Here is a 24,735-nt window from a genome sequence, read left to right as displayed (position 1 = left end):
TGGGTGGGGAGTTCGAAATAATACTGCTGAGTGTGAAGACTGCAACCCTTAGTGCTGACCTTGCTCAGGGGCCAAGAGCTTGTGTTCAATTGTGTTAGTGTCCAGGACATGACTACTCATTCCAGGAAGCTGAGCACCAGCACATCCCACACAAGTTGTCCTGCGTATAAATATTGGTCTGGACAATGTCTGGGACTGAAATGGCTTCTGGCACCAAAATGAGGCATTACAACACATTCAGGTAAATATCCAGGATTCAGCCCTCTAAGTGGCTAGTGGCCCAAGGACAAGTCCTCCAGGGAAAAACCCATCCAGTTCAACATTTGAAGCACCAAATCTATGCCAGTTATGTGAAAAGTGGGCAGAGAATGAAGCATGCAGGTGTTCACAATGTGGGTGAAGAGCTGATACAACCCAGTAAGAACACGAATAGAAAGAGCAAGAATGGGGAGGTGGCAGAAATGGGCCTGGTAAGCCAGAGGAGGTGAAGATGGGGGTGACATTTAGCTGAGATTTTAGAAGCCTGCTGTGGGGTCAGGTGCATGGAAGAAGCTGTGTGCTCCAGAACTCAAGGTAGGCCAGCTTAGTACTATAGGTCACAGGATAGGATGGTAGACTGGGGCTAGCTAGCTACAAAGGGCTCCAGACATCTGCTCTTGCACAGACATGTTGAGTCTGACATCTGCTCTTGCACAGTAGGGTCTTACACAGGTTTTAATGTATGGGAGGGTCCCAGGCACATCTGTTTTAGAAAAAGCCCTTGAAAGAGTCAACAAAAACGAGATAAGGCTCATGAAATAGCCCAAGCAAGAGCTGAAGGCAACCAAGAGGGCAGAGTCAAGGAACTTTTCCGAAGGTACAAGCAGTAAAAATGAGGAGGAAGAAGATCCTGGGGATGGCTGATGGGCAAGCATAAGATCAGAAAATTGCTCTTCGATGATCCCAGTTCTTGTAGTGAAAAGAGAAGAACGTCACTCTAGCCTTCGTGAACAGTTCTAGATCCAGACAGTGTCTAACCGATGTGAGTAGATGACTAGAACAGAGGTAGTCCATCATAAAACTAAAGAGGCCACTGACATGGATGTGGATGGGCAGAATGAAGGGAGGAGTGAAGAGGCAACATGGATATTGTGAGCTGGCAGTCCGGGCTTAAGAGGAGTGAGGGTTACTTACTGAGTAAACGTGCCAAAGAAGTGATCGGAAGGACTCCACACCTACCAGACTCCAGAGCATGCACATCCTTGGGTGAAAGGTTTGAGGAGGAGCAGGGACAGGTGGAGGTAAGGGGATGAAGGATTTTACACAAAGACGTAAGTTTCATGAGGACAGTTAGGAGAATGCCATAGGAATTCAAAGAAATTCCACACAGAAGGGAGGCCACGGAAGGGGCAAGACTTGGGGTGGGCAGGGGTTATTGTGAATTAGATCAAAGGAATGAGGAGGAAGGTTGCTAACCAAAGTCTACAGCATCTCTTTATACCCTTCAAACATCTATCAATCACTCCAAGTATCACTCGTTCACTTCTATACTTCTTTAAAAATGTGAAGAAACTACAGTAGTTGTACATGTATGGCTGAAGTTGTTTTCTTTGTTGTTGTTGAAGTGGGCTAGGAGCTAAGGGGACTGAATTAAACAAGGTGCCAGCAAAGGCAGACTGCAAGATTACACCTGCTGTGGGTATTAGCTGGAAGGCTGTGGTCAACAACCAAGCCTAGTTTAAGTTAGCTGGGCACCTTGAAAAAGAACCCAAATATTAAGGGATTTGTGGTCTCCAAGGTAACCACACAGCCCTCCCCCCAAAAAAAGCATCTGTCCTTCAGAGAAGCATCCAAGGCTGATGTTGACAGCTTTCTATTTCTATTCAATGTTTCCTAAAACCTAAAATTCATCATTGAGGAGAAACAAATCAATGAGCATAAATGACAAGTTTTATTTAAATTTTAAATATACCTTTATTTCTCAAACTCAAAGCTTTATCAAGTTCTAACATATTTTGCATTGACAAGTGATTTTATCTGCATCAAGTAAGGTTAGTGACCACTACGAAAGAGGAATCCCCAGACCTCCTAGACACCAAGAAATTAATATTTCAAAGGCTATATAAACATAGAACAAAAAGCTTTCAATTTAGTCTAATGGGTATCTATTTTTCATCTATATTAATTTGGAAATAAGTTGCTACCTTAGTTACATTTTTATCCATTAAAATAAAATACCAGATAGGTTGAGTTTTTTTAAAAACACCCACAGATCTGTATTTAGCTACTTCCTCTTTAGTAGATGGTCATCTCACCTTCCTATGCAAACACACACGAGAATTTGCACCAACTCTCACTAGCCCAGGCAAAACTCCAAGAATTTTATTTAGCTTACACTTCAATTATTTTTTTTTAAGCGATAGGTAAACAAGATTTAGGCACTTGAACACACACACGCACGCGCGCGCGCACACACACACACACACACACAGTCTTTTATTTCCTGATCTTCACCTTAGAGTTCTCCACAAATAATCCTGAAAAGCTGCCAGATCTTTAAAAATACCTCTCCTCAACACCGCCCCCCTGCCCCACGACTTGGTCCTCTGGTTTTAACTGGTTGAATTGGAATATGTTCCAAAGTGAGCTGTGAAATTCTAGTCTCTGCAAGATTAAGGATGTGAATCTAACCTTGGAAACTGGATTCTTACAAAATCCACCCAGAAGGTTTTCCCTGACACAGAACCCTGGTCCGACACCCAGGAAGGAATGGCCCCTATGAGCGTCAGGGTCTCTTCTCACCATTGGATAACTACTTTGCTCTCTAAAAGAGGACATTCGAGCTAAGAATATAGCTGTATCCCAATACAAGGCACCAACGAGTACCAGAAAGTAAACTACAAAGGAGTTATTCCTAAAGTTAGGAAGTTGCTTTTGAGTGGCACCATTTCCCAAAGTCAACAAAGCAGTACTAGTTAAAATCCTAACGTACCATAAGGCTAAGGGGTTAGTGCAGAGGTGAAGCTGAAGAATTTCAGGGCTTTAGCAATTTGATTATTAATGTGTCACCACAAAACACAAGTTCATACACAGCTTGCTGTGACTCAAACCCCAGTGAAAATCAAACTGGAAAAAAACAAATGCCAAACTACATCTGTAGCATCTATCAGGAACTAAGCATCATCTTCCTTACCCAACTCACCCCATCTGCCAGGTCCCCCAGGTATGGGCCATGCCACATCCCATAGGCATCCCATCAGGAACTCTGATTGGAAGGCGCTAGTAATAGAGTTCAGTTTCAGCATTGAAATTATTGAATGAGGAATAGCGTGTTACTGCCAAGGTAAGATTTAAAGGGGAGACTAGAGCTCAAGGTCAAGCATCTAGTGCGTGCTATTCTGCCAATGTGAGAGGAAAAGGTACTGTCTTCATCTCACTGATGCTCAACCTGACTCCAAGCAGCAGGCTAGGAGAACAGGCTGCAGACATGCCAAAAGCATCAGAAAAAGAGTCAAATTAGAGTCCCTAAACAAATAAGAGACTGCTTAAATTTAGATTAGAACTTGCATGTGAACTTCAGTGCTCTCTGCTACTGCCAAGTTTCATGTTACTCAACACACACACATACACACACACATAAAATAGGAACCACTGGACTCAGTATAAGTTCAGGGTACCTGGTGCTTGTGTGAGCATTAGGAAAGGCAGGTTTCAGCTAGAATTTCCAGGGACCTGAAATTCAAGGTTACCTCACTTATTCTGAGGCTGGCAAAAGGCTCATAGAGCAAGTAGAGACATCACTAGCCCAGGGGTTGTGTTTTAAAAGTACAGCTTTGGTCAGTGCAGCTTTTAACCCTGATAGCTCTTGAACACGTCTGTTCTCAAACTACAAGAAGATCTGAGCTGCCTAAAAAGGTCAGGTGAAGGGACTCCGAGACAACCATGGTGCAATGGTGGCAAAGACTGGGGACTGGGTCTTTCTCGCAACTTCCGTACCTCCTTCCATTCTCAGAAGAGGACTATTACCAGATAGGGGGTAAAAAACATAAGCAGAAAGAACCCCAAGGACAAACTGGAAATTTAATTCCTTGATGCAGATCTTATCTTCATCTGGTGCCTCATTACCCTGGGCCCCAAACCTTCTAAGTAGAAGAAATACTGATTTCTGTTAGGCAAGTGCTTATGTTGGTGGCTTCATCACATTGCAAAGCTTTGGTTAAACACATCGGTCATTTTTGTGCAAACACATGCCATTTGACCACCGTGGCAGCTTTTTAAGGTCATGAATGACCAGATAGTTTTCAAAGTTGGGATCACTCTTCATTGGGGTTCACTCTTCATTGCCCCACTCTTAACACTGAAGCACCCTGGGTCCCCTCAATTAGAACCGGCCTTGACTCAAAGCCACTGAATTCAAATATAACTAAGGCTCACAGGGAAACAGGAGCTGATTACACTAAGAAGTGGCTTCTAGTCACCTAATGTAGCACAACACAGATACCAGCTAAGCCTTGAGTTTCAGTCATGGCTGATCTGCTTTTAAGAGGACCAAGATATCACATTCCAGAATAAACCTGAAAATATACTTTTAGAAAAAGGTAAACCACTCATTTTCTACTAAGCTCTTTTGCATTAGGATAACTTCATTGCTTAAAGCAAGGAGAAAACAATCACTCCGGGCTTTGGGTTTTCATAGCCAAAGGAAGGGAAAAAAAAAATCAGGAGCATGAATTTGATTAAATCACTTTAGAACCCAAGCTGGCTGGCAATATTGAGTGTCTCTGCCCTAAAGTGATGCTTTCTAAGGGATCCCACAAAACATTTCAAAACACATAATCTCATCTAAATCTACTGGAAAAAGCCACAGTAGCCTAGAACTCTCTCATCTACTAAGCTTTCTTTCGACTACAGATTAACACTGTTTTCCTTCTAAAGTGCAGAATATAAACAAGTCAAATCTACCAGAATAAGGAAAGAGCATTCTCATTCACTCAATTCTTCCCAAATATACTGGAATGATTTCAAAGTGCCTTGGAAGCTCCAATGCACACAAGGCCAGACTTCATGCTAACCCCCAGCTTCCCCTTCACACAGAGCACGAAGACAGCAGGTTAGATTCTAAAGCAGTTCCACAGGTCACTCAGTTCTACTGAAATTCCTGAATTGAGTTGCTGTCAAACACACCTGGAGAAGGAAGTCACTATTTTTGAAAAAAAAAAAAAAAAAAAAAAAACAACGAAAAGAACAAAAACAAAAAATAGCTAAAGTACTCCAGAAGAACAGCTGTGTCATACTTGGAATGTGACCAAAATGGGTTTCCAATTAAAACATGGGAAGACCCTCATGTCAGTTACCACAATGACTCTGGACTCAGCACAATTCTTAGTCTTAGGAAGAATAAAACAAAATTCAGCCATGAAAGAGCTGATGAGGAAAAAAGAAAAAAAAAAAAAGGCAGGGAGCCATTTAATAAGAATTCTTTAAAGAAAAAAATGAACATTCATGTTTCCTATTTACAATTATCCCCTTCCACTACCACCACAATTCTAATTAAACATTATGTTCCACATTTTATTTTGTTTTCAAGTTACATTTCAAGAAAAGGTCATTTTTTTTTTCCTCAGCAATATCTTGCAATTCCTCAGGATAGTACAGCATGTAAACCATAAACCACTTTCAACCAGATCTCAATTCTCCAGCTATTGGCTTTGGTTTATTGATGAATGACATTCTCCACTCCACTGACAGGGAATAAACATAAGCAATTTAGTCCCTTGAACAAAAATTAAGTCACAACAGCACCCTCATGTTTACCATTTTCTGCCTAAGATTGGTACAAGAGATTATCAGCACAACTTTCAGTAACTGCTGAGAATCCTAAGTGAGGGCCAACGCAGCCTACCCAGGCTCAAGTGAGAAAACAAGTAGCTTAGCACTTCTCACGCGCTGCCCAAGTTCTCCCAATCTCAATTACTGCACAGAGCTCAATCCCCACGTGCTAATGTTTGGGACGTGACATGTTAGTGTCTGTCTTGGAAAGATGTGGATAGGTCATGCTTCCTGTAGCGTTTTCCAATGTGGCACTGTAATACGGGTCCTCTTAGGGTTGGCTCATGATACACTGTAGACCCATTCCAATGGGTACACAAAGAAAAAAAAAAAGCAGAATCAGAGCTGAGTTCCCCTTTAAAAGCCAAACACCTACATCTAGAAGGAGGCTCCCCTACCTGAGAGCCCTAGCCCTATTGGGGTTCCCACTGTGGAAACCCTCAGGTCTCAAGGTTAGTTACAGGGCAGCCAGGTAGGGTAAGGCTGGCTGTAGGTAACTGGAGGATGGGCAACGTAGTAGTTGCTGAAGTTGCCATCACTGACATAAGGAGCTGGCTGGTAGTAACAGGTGACATTGGTGGCATTGGGGATGATGTTTTGTTCCGCCAGCACACGCAAGGCCAGGAGGGAGATGAGGTTCAGGGTCTGCCTGCGTTCATGCCCCATGAGACACACAGTGCTCTCATTCACCACCCTGCGAAGGATCATGAGGTAATCGTACTTGCTTCTCTCTTCTTCAGCAAAGTGGTTTTGAAGGTAAGTCTCCAGCTTCCTCTGCTGTTCAAGGATGTCCGGGAAGTCGATGAAGAACCTGGAGCACATGTAGCGCTCTAGAGTTTTGATTTCTTCCTGGTCCGTGGGCCTGAAGTCCCGCACGAGAAGGTTGCTGTACTTGAGAAGTCCCCCGCCTCTGATTTCCTCTGGGTTCTTGGTGGCGATCAGTCTGTTCTGCAGATGGTCAAAAGCTTCCTCAAAGTCCCCGTACATGCTCTCCCCAATCACGGTGGGGTGGAAGTGCTCAGAGATGGGGTTATTGGAACAGTCATAGAAGAAAAGCAAAGAATCCAGGATGATTTGGAAAGAGTCCACACTGAACTCAAACTGACGCCGAATGGAGTCGACAAACTTCAGCTCCACGTTCTTCCCATTCTTGTTGGAGAGGGAGATCAGGCTCCAGCGGTCAGTGTCCGTGCAAACCTTCACTAGCTTCTGCACATATGCCTCCTTCAGAGTGACTGGACTGATTTTGAGCTTGTTCACGCCCTCTGGCAGGAAGTTCAGAAGGGAACACAGAACCACATCTCTAACCAGCTGAAATTCTGCCTCTGTTGGAAGAGCCACATGGAAGATTAGGTCCAGGTCTTTGCAGCCCAAGCCATTGTCTTTGACCAAAACGTGGCCAGCTGCAGAGCCATTCAGCCGGACGTCCTGCACTTTGATGCCTGCCTCCTCCAGCCGACTGCGGACGGTCTGGACGATGTCCTTCAGAGTTATCTCCAAGGTTGGAAAGTTGCCTCGTCCGTGGATAGGTACAACTTCAGTCAGGACCTCGTGCAGCCGGCTAACCTGATCCCAGTTGAGCACGCTGAAGGACATGCAGTCCCTGGTACAGCTGGTCTCCTCTGCCATCTTCGGGGGATGTTCTGGCTGGGGAAACTGAAAGTGAGGGGTGAGAAACAGAGTTAGGATTCACTTCTACATGGCAAAGCAGCTCGAGGAACTCACACTGTTTAATCTCTGCACATCTTCCTGTAAAATGGTGATAAATAGCACTTACTGCTCAGTGTTGCCGTGAGGACTCAATGAGTTAAATATGTAAAAAACAGTGACTCTGCAGAGAAGGACAAAAACACACAAATTCATTCTACATTACTTTAGATTACTTCACAGTTTTGTTTTGTTTTTTCTGGGTGATGGTGGAGTGTGCTGAAACGGAGTGTGTTTCAAATGTTCTGAAAACAGAATGTTAGCAAACCATATAGGACCACAATAGAATTAGTTACTTCTCCAGCTTTCTGGCTCCCTAACCACATCTTGACCTGGTTGACACCCAGGCTGAAGGTGCCTTATAGTGAAAAAGAGAAGAATATCTACATTCTTCTAGGCTACAACATTCACACACAGAATATACAACACACACACACAGACAGACACACACACACGACTTCCTTCACTCCACAAGTAGATGGATTCTCAACTTTGGGCTACAATCTCACCAAGTGGGAGTCTAACCCCTTCTACTAGAATAAAGTATGTTCTCTTAGCAAAATTCCCATGTCCCTTTCATTTATAGGAGAAGTCTATCCTAACAAGTACTTGTCATCTAGGGTAGAACCAAGGAGTTGTTTTTATGACTAAATTTCTAGTCAACAAAAGGTTAGGTCACCTATGTAGTGGAACCACTCTTCCTGGCAAGGATGCCTGACACAGGACATAGCCAACTTCCCCCAGGCAGTGTGTGCCTTCAAGTGTACTTGGGAAAAAAATAGTACCTTAAAGCTACCCAAGGAGAATAAAGTTGGCAATAAGTACTAGGAGAAAAACACCACTTCATCTGCTAGGATCACAAAGTTTCCCAAGTAATTTTCAGCTACGTTATACTTATCAAAAAATAAAACACAATGGATCCCTGGAAATCCTAATATATAAAAACAAATACTCATGTATTAAAATGTCGAGGTGCCTGTAGAGCCACGAGTCGAATATTTGCTAGATGGATGTACAACCCAGAATGAAGAGTCAAGGCGCTGTCCTCAGATTTCACTGTAAACAGCTTTCCCACCCCCTCCGCCTTTCTGACTTGCTAGACCCACACAAAACGCATCCCAGTGACTTCTGCAGTTTCATTGTTTGGAAGCTGCTGTGTTTGAATACGCATAGGCATGCATTCTCCTGGGGTTCCAACATGGATTTCTGGCCTTGCACCGGTGCCAGGGATCTCCTATGGTTGTTACTTGGTTGTCAGGGCATTGCTGGGCACATGGAGATGAGCTCTTCAGGCTCTCCCATCAAGAAGAGGGTGAAAATACGAGGTATCAATACAAGGCAGTGTGTGGTGTAGACAACTCCAGTGGTGGAAATAAAATGTAATATAAAAGTGGAAGAAAGGACGTCCCTGGTTGGGGTGAACAGGAAGGCCACAGAGTTCACTTATGGAGAGGGGACACAAGCCAACAGAAAGACAACATGAGCTCTTGGTTGGAGCCGAGAGGCAGAAAGCAGTGGGCTGAGTATGTGATCACAGCAGGCTCTGCAGGACCAATCCGGGGATGAGTGCTCTATTGCTCGCTACAGAGTACTCGTGGAGGGGAAGACAAAAGTGCCTCTGAACAGCGTTAAAAAGTCCTAGGCTATCTAGATCATCCTACAAAGCACTCCTAGGTTATGGATCCCAAGCAAAAATCTGTGATGAATAATGTTTACTGTGACTGGCATTTGGTTTCAAGGCAGATTTGGGATAGTAGAGTTCTCTTTTTTGCCATGCCCTTTAAACACTTAGCAGTTCTTTGTGGTCTCCCATGATTAGCACACAGTACATTTGTGTCCACTGTATGTGCCACACCAGTGGTCCCCAACCTTTTTGGTATCAGGGACCAGTTTTGTGGAAGACAATTTTTCCATGGACCAGGAAGGGGGGGATGATAGTTGCAGCATGAACCTGTTCCTGTTTCACCCTCAGATCATCAGGCATTAGAGTCTCATAAGGAGGGCACAACCTAGATCCCTCACATGCTCAGTTCACACTAGGGTTCATACTCCTAGGAGCATCTAATGTTCTGCTGATCTGACAGGAGGCAGAGCTCCGGTGGTAATGCTCGCTCACCTGCCACTCATCTCCTGCTGTGTTGCCCAGTTCCTAACAGGCCACGGACTGGTATTGGCCCGTGGTCTGGGGGGTGGGGAACCCTGAGCTACACAATTAAGTTCTAATAATTACAGAAAGTTACGGTGCTGGCTTTACTGTGACCAGAGCTAGACTATGATTTGGTGGCATGGGTTTTATAGATTTCAGGTATGTTAGTCTACCTAAAGAAATACAACTCACTTGCTAGTGTGAATCACCTGTTGTGCTTTCAAAGCTCATCTTTATGACACAGGCATGAGAAGTCACATGGCAACCAGAAGCTGTAATGCAATCAGTACTTGAGATACAAGCAACAATTTTTTAAAAATCTCCAGCAAGAACCTCAATAATGTTACAGAGGAGAATAACTGTAGGAATACATTCTGACTCAAGTCTATTTTTAAGGAGTTGTTCAAAAAGACGTCACATAGGATTAAAGTCAGGACTATGCCTATGCTAGAACGGTGGTTCTGAACATAGAGGAGGGACATCTGAGACTAGTGATAGCCTGGAAGCTACAAGCCTTTTTTTGGTGGGGGGAAGTACACAGGGTTGAGAGTTTTCATGTATTTTAAAGTATGTGAACTTCTAGTAGACTCAAAGTTAGAATTTGTTTTAGAATTTTTAAGGTTCATATGGCAGAAAGGTGAGGCAGGAGAGGCAGAAATAGCAAGAAAACATTGTGAAAAATAGGAATGATATGTACTAGCCCGTAACAGATATCACAGAACCACAATAATTGAAACAGCATGTTATTGGCCCAAAAAGACAAATCAATGGAACAAAATTTTTTAAATCTAGAAACAAAATCAGATATGTAAAGGGATTTAGTATATAATTAAAGGAGGCATTTCAGAATAGTAAAGTGAAGAAAAACATCTGGATGGTTATCTAAATTATCAAAAAGAAAAAAATATAAGGGACTCCCTATTTCATGCCAAACTAAGATCTAGATTGGACAGATCAAAGACTGAATGTAAAAGCACGAAACTCTAAGAGTACTGAGGTGGAAATGCATTTATATATACTTACACAGAGTGGGTAGTTTTTTTTTTTTTTTTAAATAAGTCACATAAAACCTAAAAGCCTCAAAAATTGCTACATTTGACTATATAATTCAAAAACACCATAAAGTCAGAAGGCAAAAGTAGGAAAAATATTTGTAACATTAGGCAAAGTACTCATTTCCTTAATGAATAAGGAGCTTCAACAAATCAGAAACACCAGAAGAACCCCAACAGAGAAGACACAAAGGACACAAACTATATCTCAAACACATATTACAGTCAACAACCTTACCTAAGAGACAGGCAGATTAAAATCTCAACATATCATTTTTATCCATCAAATGGGCAAAGATCAGTAAGTCTGACATGTGGGAATCAGACACCCTCTAGTATACTGCTTGTGGGCTCTCTCCGGACACAAGACACTTAATTTTAAGGAGACATACTCTTTGACATAGGGATTCTACTTCTGGTTAGTCTACTTTGAATTATATCATTAGTATATTTGCAAGTATACACAAAATATTCATTGGAGAATTATTTATAAAGCTGTAAGTATTCACCAATAGAAGACAGTTAAATGATCTGATGTGTGTATAAAACAATACAGAAACGCATGCAGTTGTTCCTACAGATTTGAGCATTCAGGGTTTGTTTTTGACAATTCAAGATAACAATTCAAGATGGCTGTTCTTTCTGTATGACTGTGAAATGCTCATCAAGACTCATTAATAGAAAAACAAGTTAATAGCAAAACTGTTAACAGCAAAACTGTTAAAGTCTATGCTTACATAAGCATATAAAGTCTCTGGAAACATACACAGGTAGTAGTTTTAGCCTGTACCAAATACTTCCTCTCATTTGGGGGAAGTAGATTCAAAGTTAGAAGAAGAAAACTTATTTTGTGCCCTTTGAATTTGGAATCGATATATGTATTAGTTGAAGAAAAATTAAAACCTTATGATCCATGTCCTAAAGCTTCTCCCTTAGGAGCCTTCTATTCACTTGCTGCCTTATTGAACTTCTTCAATCCCCTTTTTCCTTCCTACCCCTCCCCTCTACATTCCACATTCTGCATTTCCACATCCATGTGACAAAATTAAATACATTTGGAAGCTTCTTCGCCAAGACGTAAATGCTGATCTCTACAGATAAGGGGATGAACAGAGGAAGAGAGACTTTTTTCCTCTAGAATGCCTTTCTATCAAGTTTCTACTCATATACTTTTTAATAGAAGATGCTCATTAAAAAAAAAACCTCAAACTCTCTAAATCATGCAAATCCATCTCCTCTCATCTCATTCTATGTTAACCAAAAGAAAATTTTTTTTTCAGTTTCACATAATTGCTATTTCTCATTTCAAACAAGTAGCTACCCTTGTGATACTGTTAAGTTGGTTACTGGCTACAGTTGCAAAAACTTTAACAAACGCTTTTTTCAGAAATACAACATGCCTGTGGTTAGCATCTTCCATGCCAACTTCTTCTCATACATATATGAACATTGGAGTTAAATTCTAGGGGAAAAAGTCTGTATAAAAGCACAGTGTGGGACATGACAAATGCCAAGTCCATGGTGTAGTTTTTCATTTTCTCAATTCACCATGATTTACACAGAGAGGAGTTTAAGCCACTGAAGGCACAAATTTAGGCTGAGTTCATACTAAGTGCTTAGCTCATTAGAAGAGCATAAAATAAGTCACTTGTGCCTTTTAGAAAGGGATTCTTCATTGTCCCTCACTCATCCAAACAATTTCAAATACCAAAAGTACATTTTAAAGTTACTTAGACAAACATTGGTATTACTAGAATAAATCCAAGTCATAGGCCCTCAGTGTTTAGGTAACACATCAGTGCTTAGTCCAACAGTTTTTAGTTTTAATTAACCACGTTAAATCAACACTGATATAATCCCCACATAAAAGAATCACGTGGAACACACATTCCCAATTCATGAAAGGCCCTGGTTAAAGGCAAATTCTAGTTAGTAGAATTAACAAAATAGAGAACAAATTAATTTGAAGCCTAGTAAATTCAAACTAAAGTGTTTCATTTCCCTTTTACTGTTTGAGAAACAGATTTCATTGTATTTGCACAGAAGAAATGGGGAAAGGTGGAAACCATAATTTGTTCCTGCAGATTTGAGAGTTCAGGGTTTGTTTTTGACAATTCAAGATGATCAACTATCTCAGGTACTTTTGAACTCCCTTTTCTTCTATTATCTGACTGCAGTAAAGGTAGAATACACGCACTGAAGGAAAAAAAAAAAAAGGTTTGCAGAGACAGCAGCAAAAGAAAGGAAAAGACAAACTAGGCCAGAAGGTTAAACCAAGGTCCCTGAGAAAAAGTTTGATGTCTAATCTTATCATTTCCCACTGCCCAGGACAGAGCTGCTCAATGCAGATTGGTCTGAAAACCTACGTTTGAGCACTAAAAAGAAAAAAAAAAGCTATTTCTAGTCCTGCTTCATAGCTTATCTAGATCTCTGGACTAGCCAGTGGACTCCAGAAACACGATGAAAGCGTGAGGAACCCAAGGTGGGCGAGCGGGAGAGGCAGGTGCATGAGCTGGAGGGGAGGTAACTGAGCATTTATAACATTTGCACGCAGTCAATTTGGTCAAAGCAACATTAATTCTTATTTTGTGCCTGGCATTAGACACAGAAACTGTCCACGAGGTTCTTAGTTGTGTGGAGACATACATCTATCAAGTTAAGGACTGCATATATCTAAGTCTAGGTCTGTGATCTTTAACATGAAAGCTATGGAAGTGATTGTCTAGAAAATTTCAGGAAAATGCTGAGGCTTGAACTGAGGCTGTCAGCCATTGAGGGCTTTCAGCAGTCCAGAGGCAACTAACTGTTACCTTCTTCTGACCCTCCTGAGGGTTTATGAATACAAAAGAAAATCAAACACATTTCAGCATTCCTTTGGGGACAAATTGTCTTTCACTGTTTCTGGATGTTACCTCAAATGTGTGGTTCTTCCCAGTAAAACTTTCTAACCCAAGGTAAGAGCTGGAATCTTGGGCAATGGGCCAAGCCTGGTGACAGACTCCAAGGGAAGTGTGTACATGGAACAAAGACACCTGTGGGCCCTGGCTCCTGGCCAACAGGGAACCCATGCACCTGTGGCTCTTCCCACACATCTTCCACACAAACTCCTCCCCCGTGTACAAGAGGACACTTTAGACAAAAAGAGACCATTCCATTACATATTAAAACCTAGAGAACGTAAGCAGAAATAAAAGTGGTGGCAATACATTTCATACTATCCCATCCCACTTCTTCTCTTAACAAGAGTGAATGACAACCACGACTCCAAGTCTATCTCTTATTTGCTTGTGAAATGAAGGGTGTAGAGGTGTGTGTCAAAGCGAATGAAATAGTACTTAGTATGAGCCACTTCACTTCAATTCCTATCTAATCCTCATAGGAACTCTAAGGAATCTACAACTATCCCTTTTTCACCTTAAGTAATAAGGTTCAGAAAAGATTAAGTGAATTGACCCCAGGTCCTCAACTGCGAGACTAGTGTCTGGAAACTGCTGACTCCCTTCCACCAAGCTCAAGGTCTGCCATGGTGGATGGGAGGTGGACACAGAGTGACAAGCACATGTCACAACCCACACGTGCACTGGGATCACCAGTTCTCGTAGCCACTAAAGTGATCTTTTCTAAAACAGACGTTATTGGTCCTAACAAAAAAGGACACAGAAACCTTCTGTTCACTATGTAACAGTGAGACCTAATCTTTCCATTGCCCCGTCCCCACCATACACACCGAAGATAGCAAAAAGCTGGAGTCAGCCTTTACTCTCTGCTTTTGTGCAGATTCCAGTTAAGCAAAAGATGCCAAGTGGCTTAGAGTTGCCCCCCCCACCCTCCCCGCCACAGAGACACCAAGGAAGATAATATATTGCCACAGTGTGTGGGAAATCCCACTTCTCAGTGGGGGAGCACATCAATTGTTTCATCACATAAACATCTACTTCTGCCCACATCCTTTTCTCTGGCAGGTGGCTAATACATGCAGAGCCCTCCAAGGGCTCTTCATATGGCAGCAGCCACAGCCATGGCCAGGGGACACCAAATGTGACTAGATGTTTAGCCAGGTACCCTAATGAGCCACCAAACTCTTTTACAACATCACAAATAGGCAGCAAAACAGTGCTTTCAGGGCTCTATCTGGATCAATCATTTGATTCCTATAACAGCCCCATAAAAGAGATACCATTCCTCCTACTCCCCCACTTACAGATGGGAAAACGGGAGAACAAAGAGGACGTGCAAATTGTAAACTGTCCAAGGATGCACTGCTGGTGAATAGCAGAAATGGAATTTAAGAGTCTTCCTAAAAGGTGGATAGCTTTGGTGGGGCAGGGAGCTTGAAGAAGAGCTGGTTGTGCTTAGATGGTCAGAGGAAGGAGATGGCAGTAAGTAGAAAGAAAAGGAAGGAAGGTATAAAGATTTTTTAAAAATAAGATGGTAGGAAAGAAGTTTGGCTAGACCACTAAGGCCACCCAAGTGAGGTAAGGCCAGATGGCAAATTCTGAAAGCAAGGGAGAAACATTTAGAACTGAAGTATCTAACAACTGTCAGCATAGAAACTCCAGGCTGGAGCCACCAGAACTGAAGGTGATTAAGTGTAGAAATGCTCATCGTTATGCTACTGTTTGTTTTAAAGGAACAATGGCTGGGAGATGAAGGCCTAGGATCCTAACTTCCCAGGGAGCTCCAAGATGCTGGCTACGTTGCAGAACAGTGGTGATTTTAGGGAAACCAAGTCTAGAAGAGAGAGAGAACCCAAGAGTGGAAGGTGCTGGACAGTCACCTTGCTGAACTAGTAATAAGAGGAAAAATTAATGGCACAGGAGGGAGATTATCAGGAATGGGCTGATCCTGATCCAGAAAACTAAGGCATGCTGCTTTGCTCATGGAATAAAGGAACAATTACTGAGACTGCTCTGGTGCCTGGGAGATCAGTGTTGATAGGCTGATGAAGCAACAGAACAGGACACTAGCTACTGTCAAGACGGCAACCTTCTCAGATCAAAGAAGCCAATAACCCAGCTGGAGCTACAGAGAAATCGTGGATAAATTTGCAGGCAGTGACCAGGACTTAAAGGGCCAGCCCAGGAAGGAGAGCTGGAACAAAACTGAAAGCAGAAAGTCTGGAACCTACACAGGATCTCATGAATGCTGAACCTGAGACTGGACACCGTCACTTCCCCCACCTGCATGTAGTTTGACCCTTGAGATTCTTTCACCCATAAGAAAAGAGCCAGGCACTTCGAATGACCATGGACCTTGGTCATTTTGCCTGGCATGTGCAGCAGCAGATAACTGGGCAGAAAGGAGAAAAACCAGGGTCAACATGGATATGGCCTTCTGAAAAAAATCCTCCTCCCTTACTCCTTGAATTCCTCGGCGGATGAAGGCCAAAAGTTATCTAGGAAGGGTTTGGAGGCAGTCTAAGGAAGCCTTTTGTCCGCCAGCTCCTCCCTAGGGCCAGACCCCCCACATAGGGAGGGGGCCACGTTCTGGAGACTCCTCCACAGCCACAAACACATGAAAGTTACAGATAACAGACACTCGAGTGTTTCATGTACATGGAATAGCAGCTTAGATTATGAATGGCCTGAAGCAATAAAACCAGATAACATAATGCTTTACTTTTTAAAAGGCCAATAAAATATATCCTATGCTCACTATTTTTCCAAGATGTTATTTTTACAGTTGCCCACTTAAATGCCCGCAACACATTCTACCTGAGTTCAAAGAAGTAACTGCCCCAGGCCACAAAGCTGTGCCCACAGAAAACATTTCTAAGTCAGTGACACAACAAACCCCACAGTTGGTCTTTTCTCACTCTCAGCTCCACCGCATTCAGCCAGCGTCTCATTCTATTTTCTTAAGGTTATTATCATCCTCCAGCCATTTACCAATGATGTTTATTAGAGTCAAAAAATTTGGTAAGATTCCCACATGAGCTGTGGAAAGCAGCCCTGGACTGAAACTCAGGCAGGCCACAGAACCAGGCTGTGATCTTGGCTGTTCAAGGGGCCTCCATGAATTCTCACTTCCCACTAAGAAGTTAGAAGCCAACACACAGTCTGAATGGTTATCACTGGGCTCCGTCCACAGACACCCACCAATGACAACTCCAAACAGAAAGCTCTTTCCCACCTTTGAAAATACGATGCTTAGGCAAGTGTGGGTGGGGAGATAATGCTGGAAGAACTAATGCTGTGGCTGCAAAACAGCAAACAGAATCAAAACACTGGCCTAGATATTACAACAGGGATGCCACACAAGTTCAAGTGTTGAAAGGAATACTCTGACGTGGTTGCAAATGGAAATATTAACAAGGTCAGGACACAGACATCTTTAGACGGAAGCAGGGCATAAAAGCCTTGATTTGTTTCCAAGGTGTCAGCATTAAGTGCTACACACACAACTTGAAATGGAAATAATCCTTGTTGCTACTTGGTAACCACCTTCCCACCATCAACTGCTTCTTTCTAAATCAGAGGTGTTACTGGTCTGAATTCATTTAAAGAGCTCCCCAAAGAGAGTCTGCCTTTCTGTTTTAGAGATTGCCTAGACTGAGAAAAATGAGATGATTCCTAAGGAGGAGACTGCTTACTGTAAGAATGACTCAGTTTACACGTAATCCACAGGGTTTAAGAGCTGACAGCCTCCGGGTTTCATCAAAGGCTGCTTCCACAGGCTACTTTACCATCTAACTCTCCAGCCTACAGCTTTAAACAGTTGTCCAAAAGGAAGACCTCAGTCAGCTGAAAGTCCTGTCTAATCACTAGCAGCTTCCCTGCCCAGGCCTTATCAGGAAAGGGACAAGCAACTCTTAGTTCCTCAAATGCCACCCTTATCATACGTTAGACCATAAACACACCCCATTCACAAGTGTCTAAGTGTGAGCTGACCTCTATTTCAGAGCAGATGCTAATTACGTGCATAGTTCCATCTAGGTTTTTGTTTTGCATGGATCCTTCCCTTAGGAGTTGGCATTCAAGTTGCAGGTTCCGGGCCTCCAGGTACTGCGCACAGCAGCAGCTCATGTTTAGCATTCATCAATTAATGTGCTGTCACTAGACAGCTCAAACACCTTTGACTTGAATGTTACTTCCTCTTGCAATTTCACTCAAATTTTAATTGTTGATAAAGCTTAATTGTTGATAAACTGAGTCCTGGTCCCCTGCCAGTCTCAGAAGATTTTATCAGCAGTTCCTCGAAATTCTATTGCCTTATTATTATTCTCTAAGAAACTATAAAAAACAAAAAGAATGAGCACTGGGCTAGGAATCCAACACCACGTGTTTTAGTGTCAAGTCTGACGCACAGTGTGAATGATTGTCAGTAAGTTGGCCATAACTGACTTTCTTTTCACTCTTTCAAAAATGTGCATGTCTACTATGTTTCGAGCACTGCTCCAGGAGCTTGTGATGCATGGGAAGAAAGAGATAAAGATCCCTGGCCCTGTGGAGCTTATATCCTGCTTCATACTCTCCTTCCATAACTTTGGGTTAACTCTTGCCTCCCACACATGCAGAATCAGAACTTGAGAGTGAAACATTTTTGCTGATGGTCTAGACTTGTGCTGCCCAATACAGTAGGCACCACTGTAAGTGCAAAAACACACACTGGATATCAAGGTCTCAGTATGATAAAAGGAATGTAAACTATCTCATTTAGATTTTTTATATTGATTACATACTGAAATGATGAAATTTGATATGGTAGATTAAATACACTTATTAAAATGAATTTCACTTTTTTTTGATACAGGGTCTCACCCATATTGCCAAGGCTGGAGTGCCGTGGTTCGATCACAGCTCACTGCAGCCTTGACTTCCTGGGCTCAAGCAATTCTCCTGCCTCAGCCTCCTGAGTAGCTGGTACCAAAGGCACGTGCCACCACACCCAGCTAATTTTTTAAAAAATTGTTTTTATACAGATGGGGTCTTGCTGTGTCATACAGGCTGGTCTGGAACTCCTGGACTCAAGGGATCCTCCTGTCTCAGCCTCCCAAAGTCCTGAGGTTATAGGTGTGAGTCACTGCCCCTGGCCAAATTTCACCTACTTCTACTCTTTAATGGGACTACTAGGAAGTTAATCGTGTCTCTCATATTTTTACTGGAAAGCACTGATCTAATTTATTGTCCTTATTATAATGAAGAAGCTGAAGGCTGAAGAGGTAAAGGATCTGCCAGGACCACAGCCCAGGTCTCACCACAGCTAAAGTCAGCCTCAGAAGCAGAGGAGGTAAAAATATGACAAACAGCCTGGGCACAGGAGATAGCAGCGGTGCTAGCTCTAGCTGAGCAGCTGTGAGCAAGCCTCTAGACACATATCAGGCACTTGATGAGTGTACACGTCATCTCTGCTTCTGGATCAGTCCTCTTTCTGCTACTGCCGTGCTGCAGTTGTTCCATAGGAATGACAATTGAAACTGCCCAAGTCCATATAGCACTGGCTAGCTGTGGAGATCCTAATGCCCATCTGTAACTACGACGAGCAGAGGGCAACGATGGACAAAGTGTGTTTGGGGATCAGGGACAGGCAGCCAGGAAAGGTGGAGGGTTACCTCTTCTACCTTCATAAGGGCTAAACAAGTTGAGGGCCCTTATGGCAACATAAGAGGGTGTGGGCAGTTCCAGGTTCATGGATAATTTTCTTCTCAAAATGTTTTTATAGGAGGCTAAGCATGGTAACAGTATGGGACTTCGTGCTTATCCAATCAAAGATAAAAATTTAAGAACTAGAAAAGAAGGTAGAAGGAAGAACTGTAAGAAGGTATTGGCCGGGCATGGTGGCTCACACCTGTAATCCCAGCACTTTGAGAGGCTGAGGCAGGCAGATCACGAGGTCAAGAGACCAAGACCATCATGGCCAACATGGTGAAACCCCATCTCTACTAAAAATACAAAAAATTAGCTGGGTGTGGTGGCATGCACCTGTAGTCCCAGCTATTCAGGAGGCTGAGGCAGGAGGATCGCTTGAACCCACAAGGTGGAGGTTGCAGTGAGCAGAGATCGTGCTACTGCACTCCAGCCTGGCGACAGAGTAAGACTCCATCTCAAAAGAACAACAACAACAACAAAGTATTAATGAAGCGAGGTGTGAAATGAGCGGGTCTTCAGATGGGATAAGGTCAGTCAGAAGCCTGTGGGAAGGGCCTGAAGCTGGATTCAAAGTTTGGTGAGAAAAGAGTATCATTCCTTTGTGCAGATATGAGTATCTGTTCTGTGAGGCAAAGAAGGGCAGTTAGGGAGACTCTGACATGCGGGGAGGGGAGGGGGGGGGTCAAGAGTAAAGAGTCAGAAAGGCACGGTCTTGAAGAGGAGGCTCAGCTTCCAGAGGTGCAGGCAGTCCCTGTGCACTTGGATGGAGTTCCAAATGCACGGACTATAGAACTGGCCAGAGGCAGGGGAGGCAGACTCACTTACTGCCCTCATCAAGTTGCTGTCTCCGGGCCCCTAAACCAGGTCAGTGATGACAGTGGGAAACAATAAAAAAGAGAAAGAATCAGCAGAACTAGCAACTGAGTGAACAGAGAGAGAGAAAAGGCTGAGTGAGCCATGTGAGGCTGGGGTCAGGGAGGGCGGGAAGGATGGGAAGTGCTTAAGGGAGTGGGTCTGGAGCTCAGCTTGAGGAGTTTCAGCTGTTGGTCAATTAGCTAGTCACTGCCCCTCAGCTCCAAACCTACACCCCTGTGGCCTCTACTTAAAAGAGGACTCAGCCATTGGCCTGCCTGCCTCGGTCCACCAGGAGAACACCCACTTCAAGTACGCTTCCCTCTTTGCAAGCCGCCAACCGAACATGTATCCAAATGACAGAACACCTTCTGTGTGCCAGGCCAGCTCTATAAGCAGGCACTGGGGAGTCAGCCCTGAGCACAGATCCCGCTTTCTGGCGCTCATATGCCAGTGGCTGAGACTAATGAGAGAAATCGGAGTGCCTCGACTGCATGATAAAGCCAGCCCAGCTCCTCTCGCATCCAGAGCTCTTCCAGAGGCATTTCCAAACACCATTGCCTTGGCGTCCTCAGCACCTGGCACTAACTACTGCCTAGGAAGCACTTAACTACTTACTGACTCAATCATGGTTATCCAAGAAATAAACAACACTCCATGCAGTTTTGTGACCAAGACTCCAAGACTTTAGTCTCAAGCTCCGAGACTAAAAAACATCCTACATGCAGAGAGTTGCTTAACATCAGCAATTTTTTTTTTTCATATTTTGTTTTCTGTTGTTCCAAGAAGTTTTCAAGCAGTTCTAGAACAGACTGTAGGGGCCAGCTGTACAAAATCTATTAATTCTAAACAATTCTTAAGGCTTCCTTACCTAGTTGAGCTATATAAAGATGCTTCCTCTAAACTATTTGAATTCCAAATGTAAGCTTCTTTATGAGGCCTGCAATGAAAGCGTAAAAACGTTTGAGAGATCTTATGGCCTGAAAACATCACAAGAAATCAGCAGTACTAATGTACCCAAGCAGCTTTAAACACATGAACATTTCTTTAAACACAGAGGTGTCTGCTTCATTCTAATACAACGTATGCCAATTTAATGTACTATAGTCAAAACACCAAGATGGCAGGAAGCATTTTCCTACAGTGCCTTGTTTACCTCAATGACAACACAAAAAGCAACAGACCTTATCTAACCCAAGTAATGTTTTATTCCAAGTAACCTCACATTCCACATTACTCCTTAACTCCTAAACACACACACGAACACAAAATGGCAGATTACACCCAGAGACAGGTGTGAAACCAAGAAACCCCAAAACATAAGTTTAGCTTAAGTCATGAAACTAGTTTTGGGCCTCCACGACTTCTCTCAGTAATGCAAAAAAAAAAAAAAAAAAAAAGGTTCAACTCACCGAGAACCTTTGGGTTGCCATTTTTTTAGTAGGTAACTCCATGAACACAACATCGATCAGAGACAAAAGATGAAGACGAGGTCCTATGTACTTGAGGAGTAAAAACAACAAAAAAAGTTTTGGTTTTTTTTTTTTTTGAGACAGAGTCTCACTCTGTCGCCCAGGCTGGAGTGCAGTGGCGCAATCTCGGCTCACTGCAAGCTCCGCCTCCCGGGTTCACGCCATTCTCCTGCCTCAGCCTCCCGAGTAGCTGGGACTACAGGCGCCCGCCACCACGCCCGGCTAATTTTTTGCATTTTTAGTAGAGACGGGATTTCACCATGGTCTCGATCTCCTGACCTTGTGATCCGCCCGCCTCGGCCTCCCAAAGTGCTGGGATTATAGGCGTGAGCCACCGCGCCCGGCCAACAAAAAAAGTTTTTTAGATGAAGTTTTTAAATTTTCTATCAAATGTGTCTGGTTAATGGTACTGTGAAAACAAGAGCACTACCGTCCACTTTTAAGTTATCTTTACTGCTGCGCTGTTCCTTGGACTTTCAGAAATATGAGGAATTCTGTTCTCTGACCGCCAGTGCAAGATGTGCATGATCTGCCCTGGCCTTGAACACAGGGGAATGTGGGCTGAATGTGTGCACTATGGGGAGATACAGCCGAGTGGGGACGGGCCTCTGGAACTCGGGAGATTTCAGTGGCTACTTGTGCTCACAGCAGAACAGAAGAAACCAGGTAGAGATAGCCACAGGTGCACAACTAAGTCATGCTCACTCTGACAAGCAGGCCAAGAGCCAAATCCTTTCCTTCAGAGTTACATGAATTTAATCCCTGGATACAAGGTAGGTATTGTGGAAAAAACAGCATAAGAAATATGGCTGTTAATTCTATGTGCTCACTAAAGTTGCTTATGAAATTAGGGACCTTTGTTTTGGTAACAATTTAGAGGCCTCCTGGCAGAGTTTTTTTTTTTTTTTTAACTTTGTTATGGGAACCCCCCACCCCCCAAATAGCTACCTGAACAATTATATACAATATACCAAAATCTTCCTAAAAACTCTTTATTGAGAATATATGTACTCTAAAGCTATGGGTATACCTTAAGAGAAAAAGTTTGTTATCTGAAATAAACTAAGCTTGACTCCAGAGATCATTTTCCATCTTCAAAAACAAGAATGCCAAAGGACAGAACCCCCGCAGCCCAGCTCAGAGGTTTCCCTAAAAGCCCAGAGAAAAGTCAGCATTCTTTACTCCCCATCCCCCTCCCTTTTCCACTGCAGGGCCTAACGTGGCTGGTCTCACACCCTCAATAATACCCTTGGGGATTTAAGACAGTAAAATTCTGGGTAAGCTCTCCTACCACTCTTGCGGCTGCCCAATTTACTTCCTGGCTCACTTCCTTGCCAAGTTACTCACGTTGAAAGGTTGCTGTCGCCAACAACGGTCACCCTCTTTCCTGCATGCAGAGGGCAGCTGAGCCAGCCAGAAGTGTACTTCGGGAGGATCCAATCACCCTATTTCCTGGGCTGGTTCAGTCTCCTAACTCACCTACAAAGTAACCTGAAGACCAAGTTGTCGCAATACAAATAATTATGCACATAGTATTTATAAAAGCTCTCTTACTATAAGTGCATTTTAAGCACTTCACTTGTATGCACTTTATATCTCCGTAAGAAAGCAAAAATGTTAAAAAGGAAGCAGGCCCCTACTTAATTAAGCCAGGGAACTGGTTAGAGCCCTACAAAAGCCTACCTACGGACAAAAAAGGGCGAAGGGGAAGGGAGCTGACACTATCCCTCCCGCAGGGTCCGGCCCTAATAGTGGGTTCTCCAGAAGCTCGCCAGGCATTCATTTCTCCAGGGGAGCGCCCGTACTTGGAGGTAGCGCTGCTTGGTTTTCTCGCCCGCCAGCGTTGAGTTCAGGTGTGCAGGCTACCAACCTGTATTCTTCAGGTAAGTCACCCTCCTCCGACTCGCCTCCCACCCTGCTCCCTCCTGCCTCGCGACCAGTGCGAAGGGAGTCCCCGAACTGCGACACCTCCCGGGGCAGCCGCACCGCTATCCGTCCGAGTCGACCCACTTGCCGTGGCTTTTCACCTACGCAGTAAAGCAAGTTTCATTTTCAAAAGGGGAGGAAGCAGGTTTCACAGACACCGCATTCCCGAGAAGTTTCTGAGAGACGCGCAGCACACAAGTCACTGGCTTGGATCCCTTCGCTGCTCATGGTGTCCACAGTCGGATGTGAGCGCATTAAACTTAAGGATCTCCGCCCTTCTCCTTAAAACCCAGGTCTTGGCAATGAGCCTGGGAAGCGCCCCTCCCCTCCCCAACCAGATCCAAGCCCCGGACCGCTGCGTCTCCAGCTGCGCCTAGTGAAACCGCCGAATTCGAATTCGCACTCGGCGGGCCGGCGAAGGTGTGCGCGCCCGCGGGAGCGCCGGGGCGAGCCCGAGGGACTGCAAGCCAGGAAGGGAGGCAGGGGCGGCGGGGGGCGCCGTCTGATCCAGGTAGGAGCCGAGGCGCCGATCACACACTCTTCGGACGCCCTGCCAGCGCCCGGCCAGCGCGCAGCCTGCAGGACGCGCGGAGCAGGAACTCGCTGGAGTTTGCCAAGCCCCAGGTCTCTGGAAAGTTGTAGCTCCCTTTCGGAGCGTCTCTTCTGGCTCTCTGGGACGGGTGTGTCAGGGGCGGGGGTCCTCGAGGGAGCAGGAGTGGAAAGGAGCACCGGGTCTCGGCACCTGTCCGCAGCTCCCCTGGGGTCCGCCTGCCCCCTACCAGGCTGGGCAAAGACCTGAGCACCGCTTAGTGGGGGCGGACCCCCGCCAGGGCAGAGCTCGCGGCTCACTGGGGCTGCAGCCGCATCCCCGCATCTTTAGAGGAGGGGGTCGTGGACTCACCTGGGCGATGGAAGAGGAGGCGACAGAGGCAGGTCCTTGGCGTGGGCAGGCCCCAGCAGGAACGGCGCGTCCTCTACAGCCCCCAGGCAGCGGCACCTACTGAGCCGCCTCGCCGCCGCCCCCTCCGTTCTTATACGGCGAGACCACGCCCCCGTCCCCGCCCCTGAGCCGCCCTCCCTGGGGAGCCAGGGGCGGGGCGGGGCGGAGCCAGTCCCCTCGGAACCCTTCCGCCCGGCCCTGACGGCGGGGGCGGGGCGAAGGCTGCCCTCTGATTGGCTCCTCG

General features: G+C 44.5%; 1 protein-coding gene across 6 annotated transcripts; it reads right to left on the bottom strand.

Moving 5' to 3' along the window:
- Positions 1–1,928: 1,928 nt before the first annotated feature.
- Positions 1,929–24,649, bottom strand: TENT5C (terminal nucleotidyltransferase 5C). 6 transcript variants are annotated; one of them, XM_063624687.1, is made up of 6 exons: positions 24,453–24,649; positions 23,496–23,652; positions 22,973–23,116; positions 21,566–21,655; positions 21,025–21,093; positions 1,929–7,464 (listed from the first exon to the last, which is right to left on the bottom strand). In XM_063624687.1, exon 6 carries the CDS (start codon positions 7,435–7,437, stop codon positions 6,262–6,264), a length of 1,176 nt encoding a protein of 391 aa, XP_063480757.1. In that variant the 5' UTR covers positions 7,438–7,464; positions 21,025–21,093; positions 21,566–21,655; positions 22,973–23,116; positions 23,496–23,652; positions 24,453–24,649; the 3' UTR covers positions 1,929–6,261. The 6 variants fall into 6 exon arrangements, with proteins under 6 accessions (XP_063480757.1, XP_063480756.1, XP_063480758.1 ...); XM_063624686.1 differs by having other exon boundaries at positions 22,973–23,652; XM_063624688.1 differs by lacking the exon at positions 22,973–23,116.
- Between the last annotated feature and the right edge of the window lie 86 nt (positions 24,650–24,735).

The sequence above is a fragment of the Symphalangus syndactylus genome, chromosome 12, assembly GCF_028878055.3.
Source record: "Symphalangus syndactylus isolate Jambi chromosome 12, NHGRI_mSymSyn1-v2.1_pri, whole genome shotgun sequence".
Lineage (NCBI taxonomy): Eukaryota > Metazoa > Chordata > Mammalia > Primates > Hylobatidae > Symphalangus > Symphalangus syndactylus.
The sequence above is the reverse complement of the archived record's forward strand: the minus strand, read 5'-3'. Positions and strand labels throughout refer to the sequence as shown.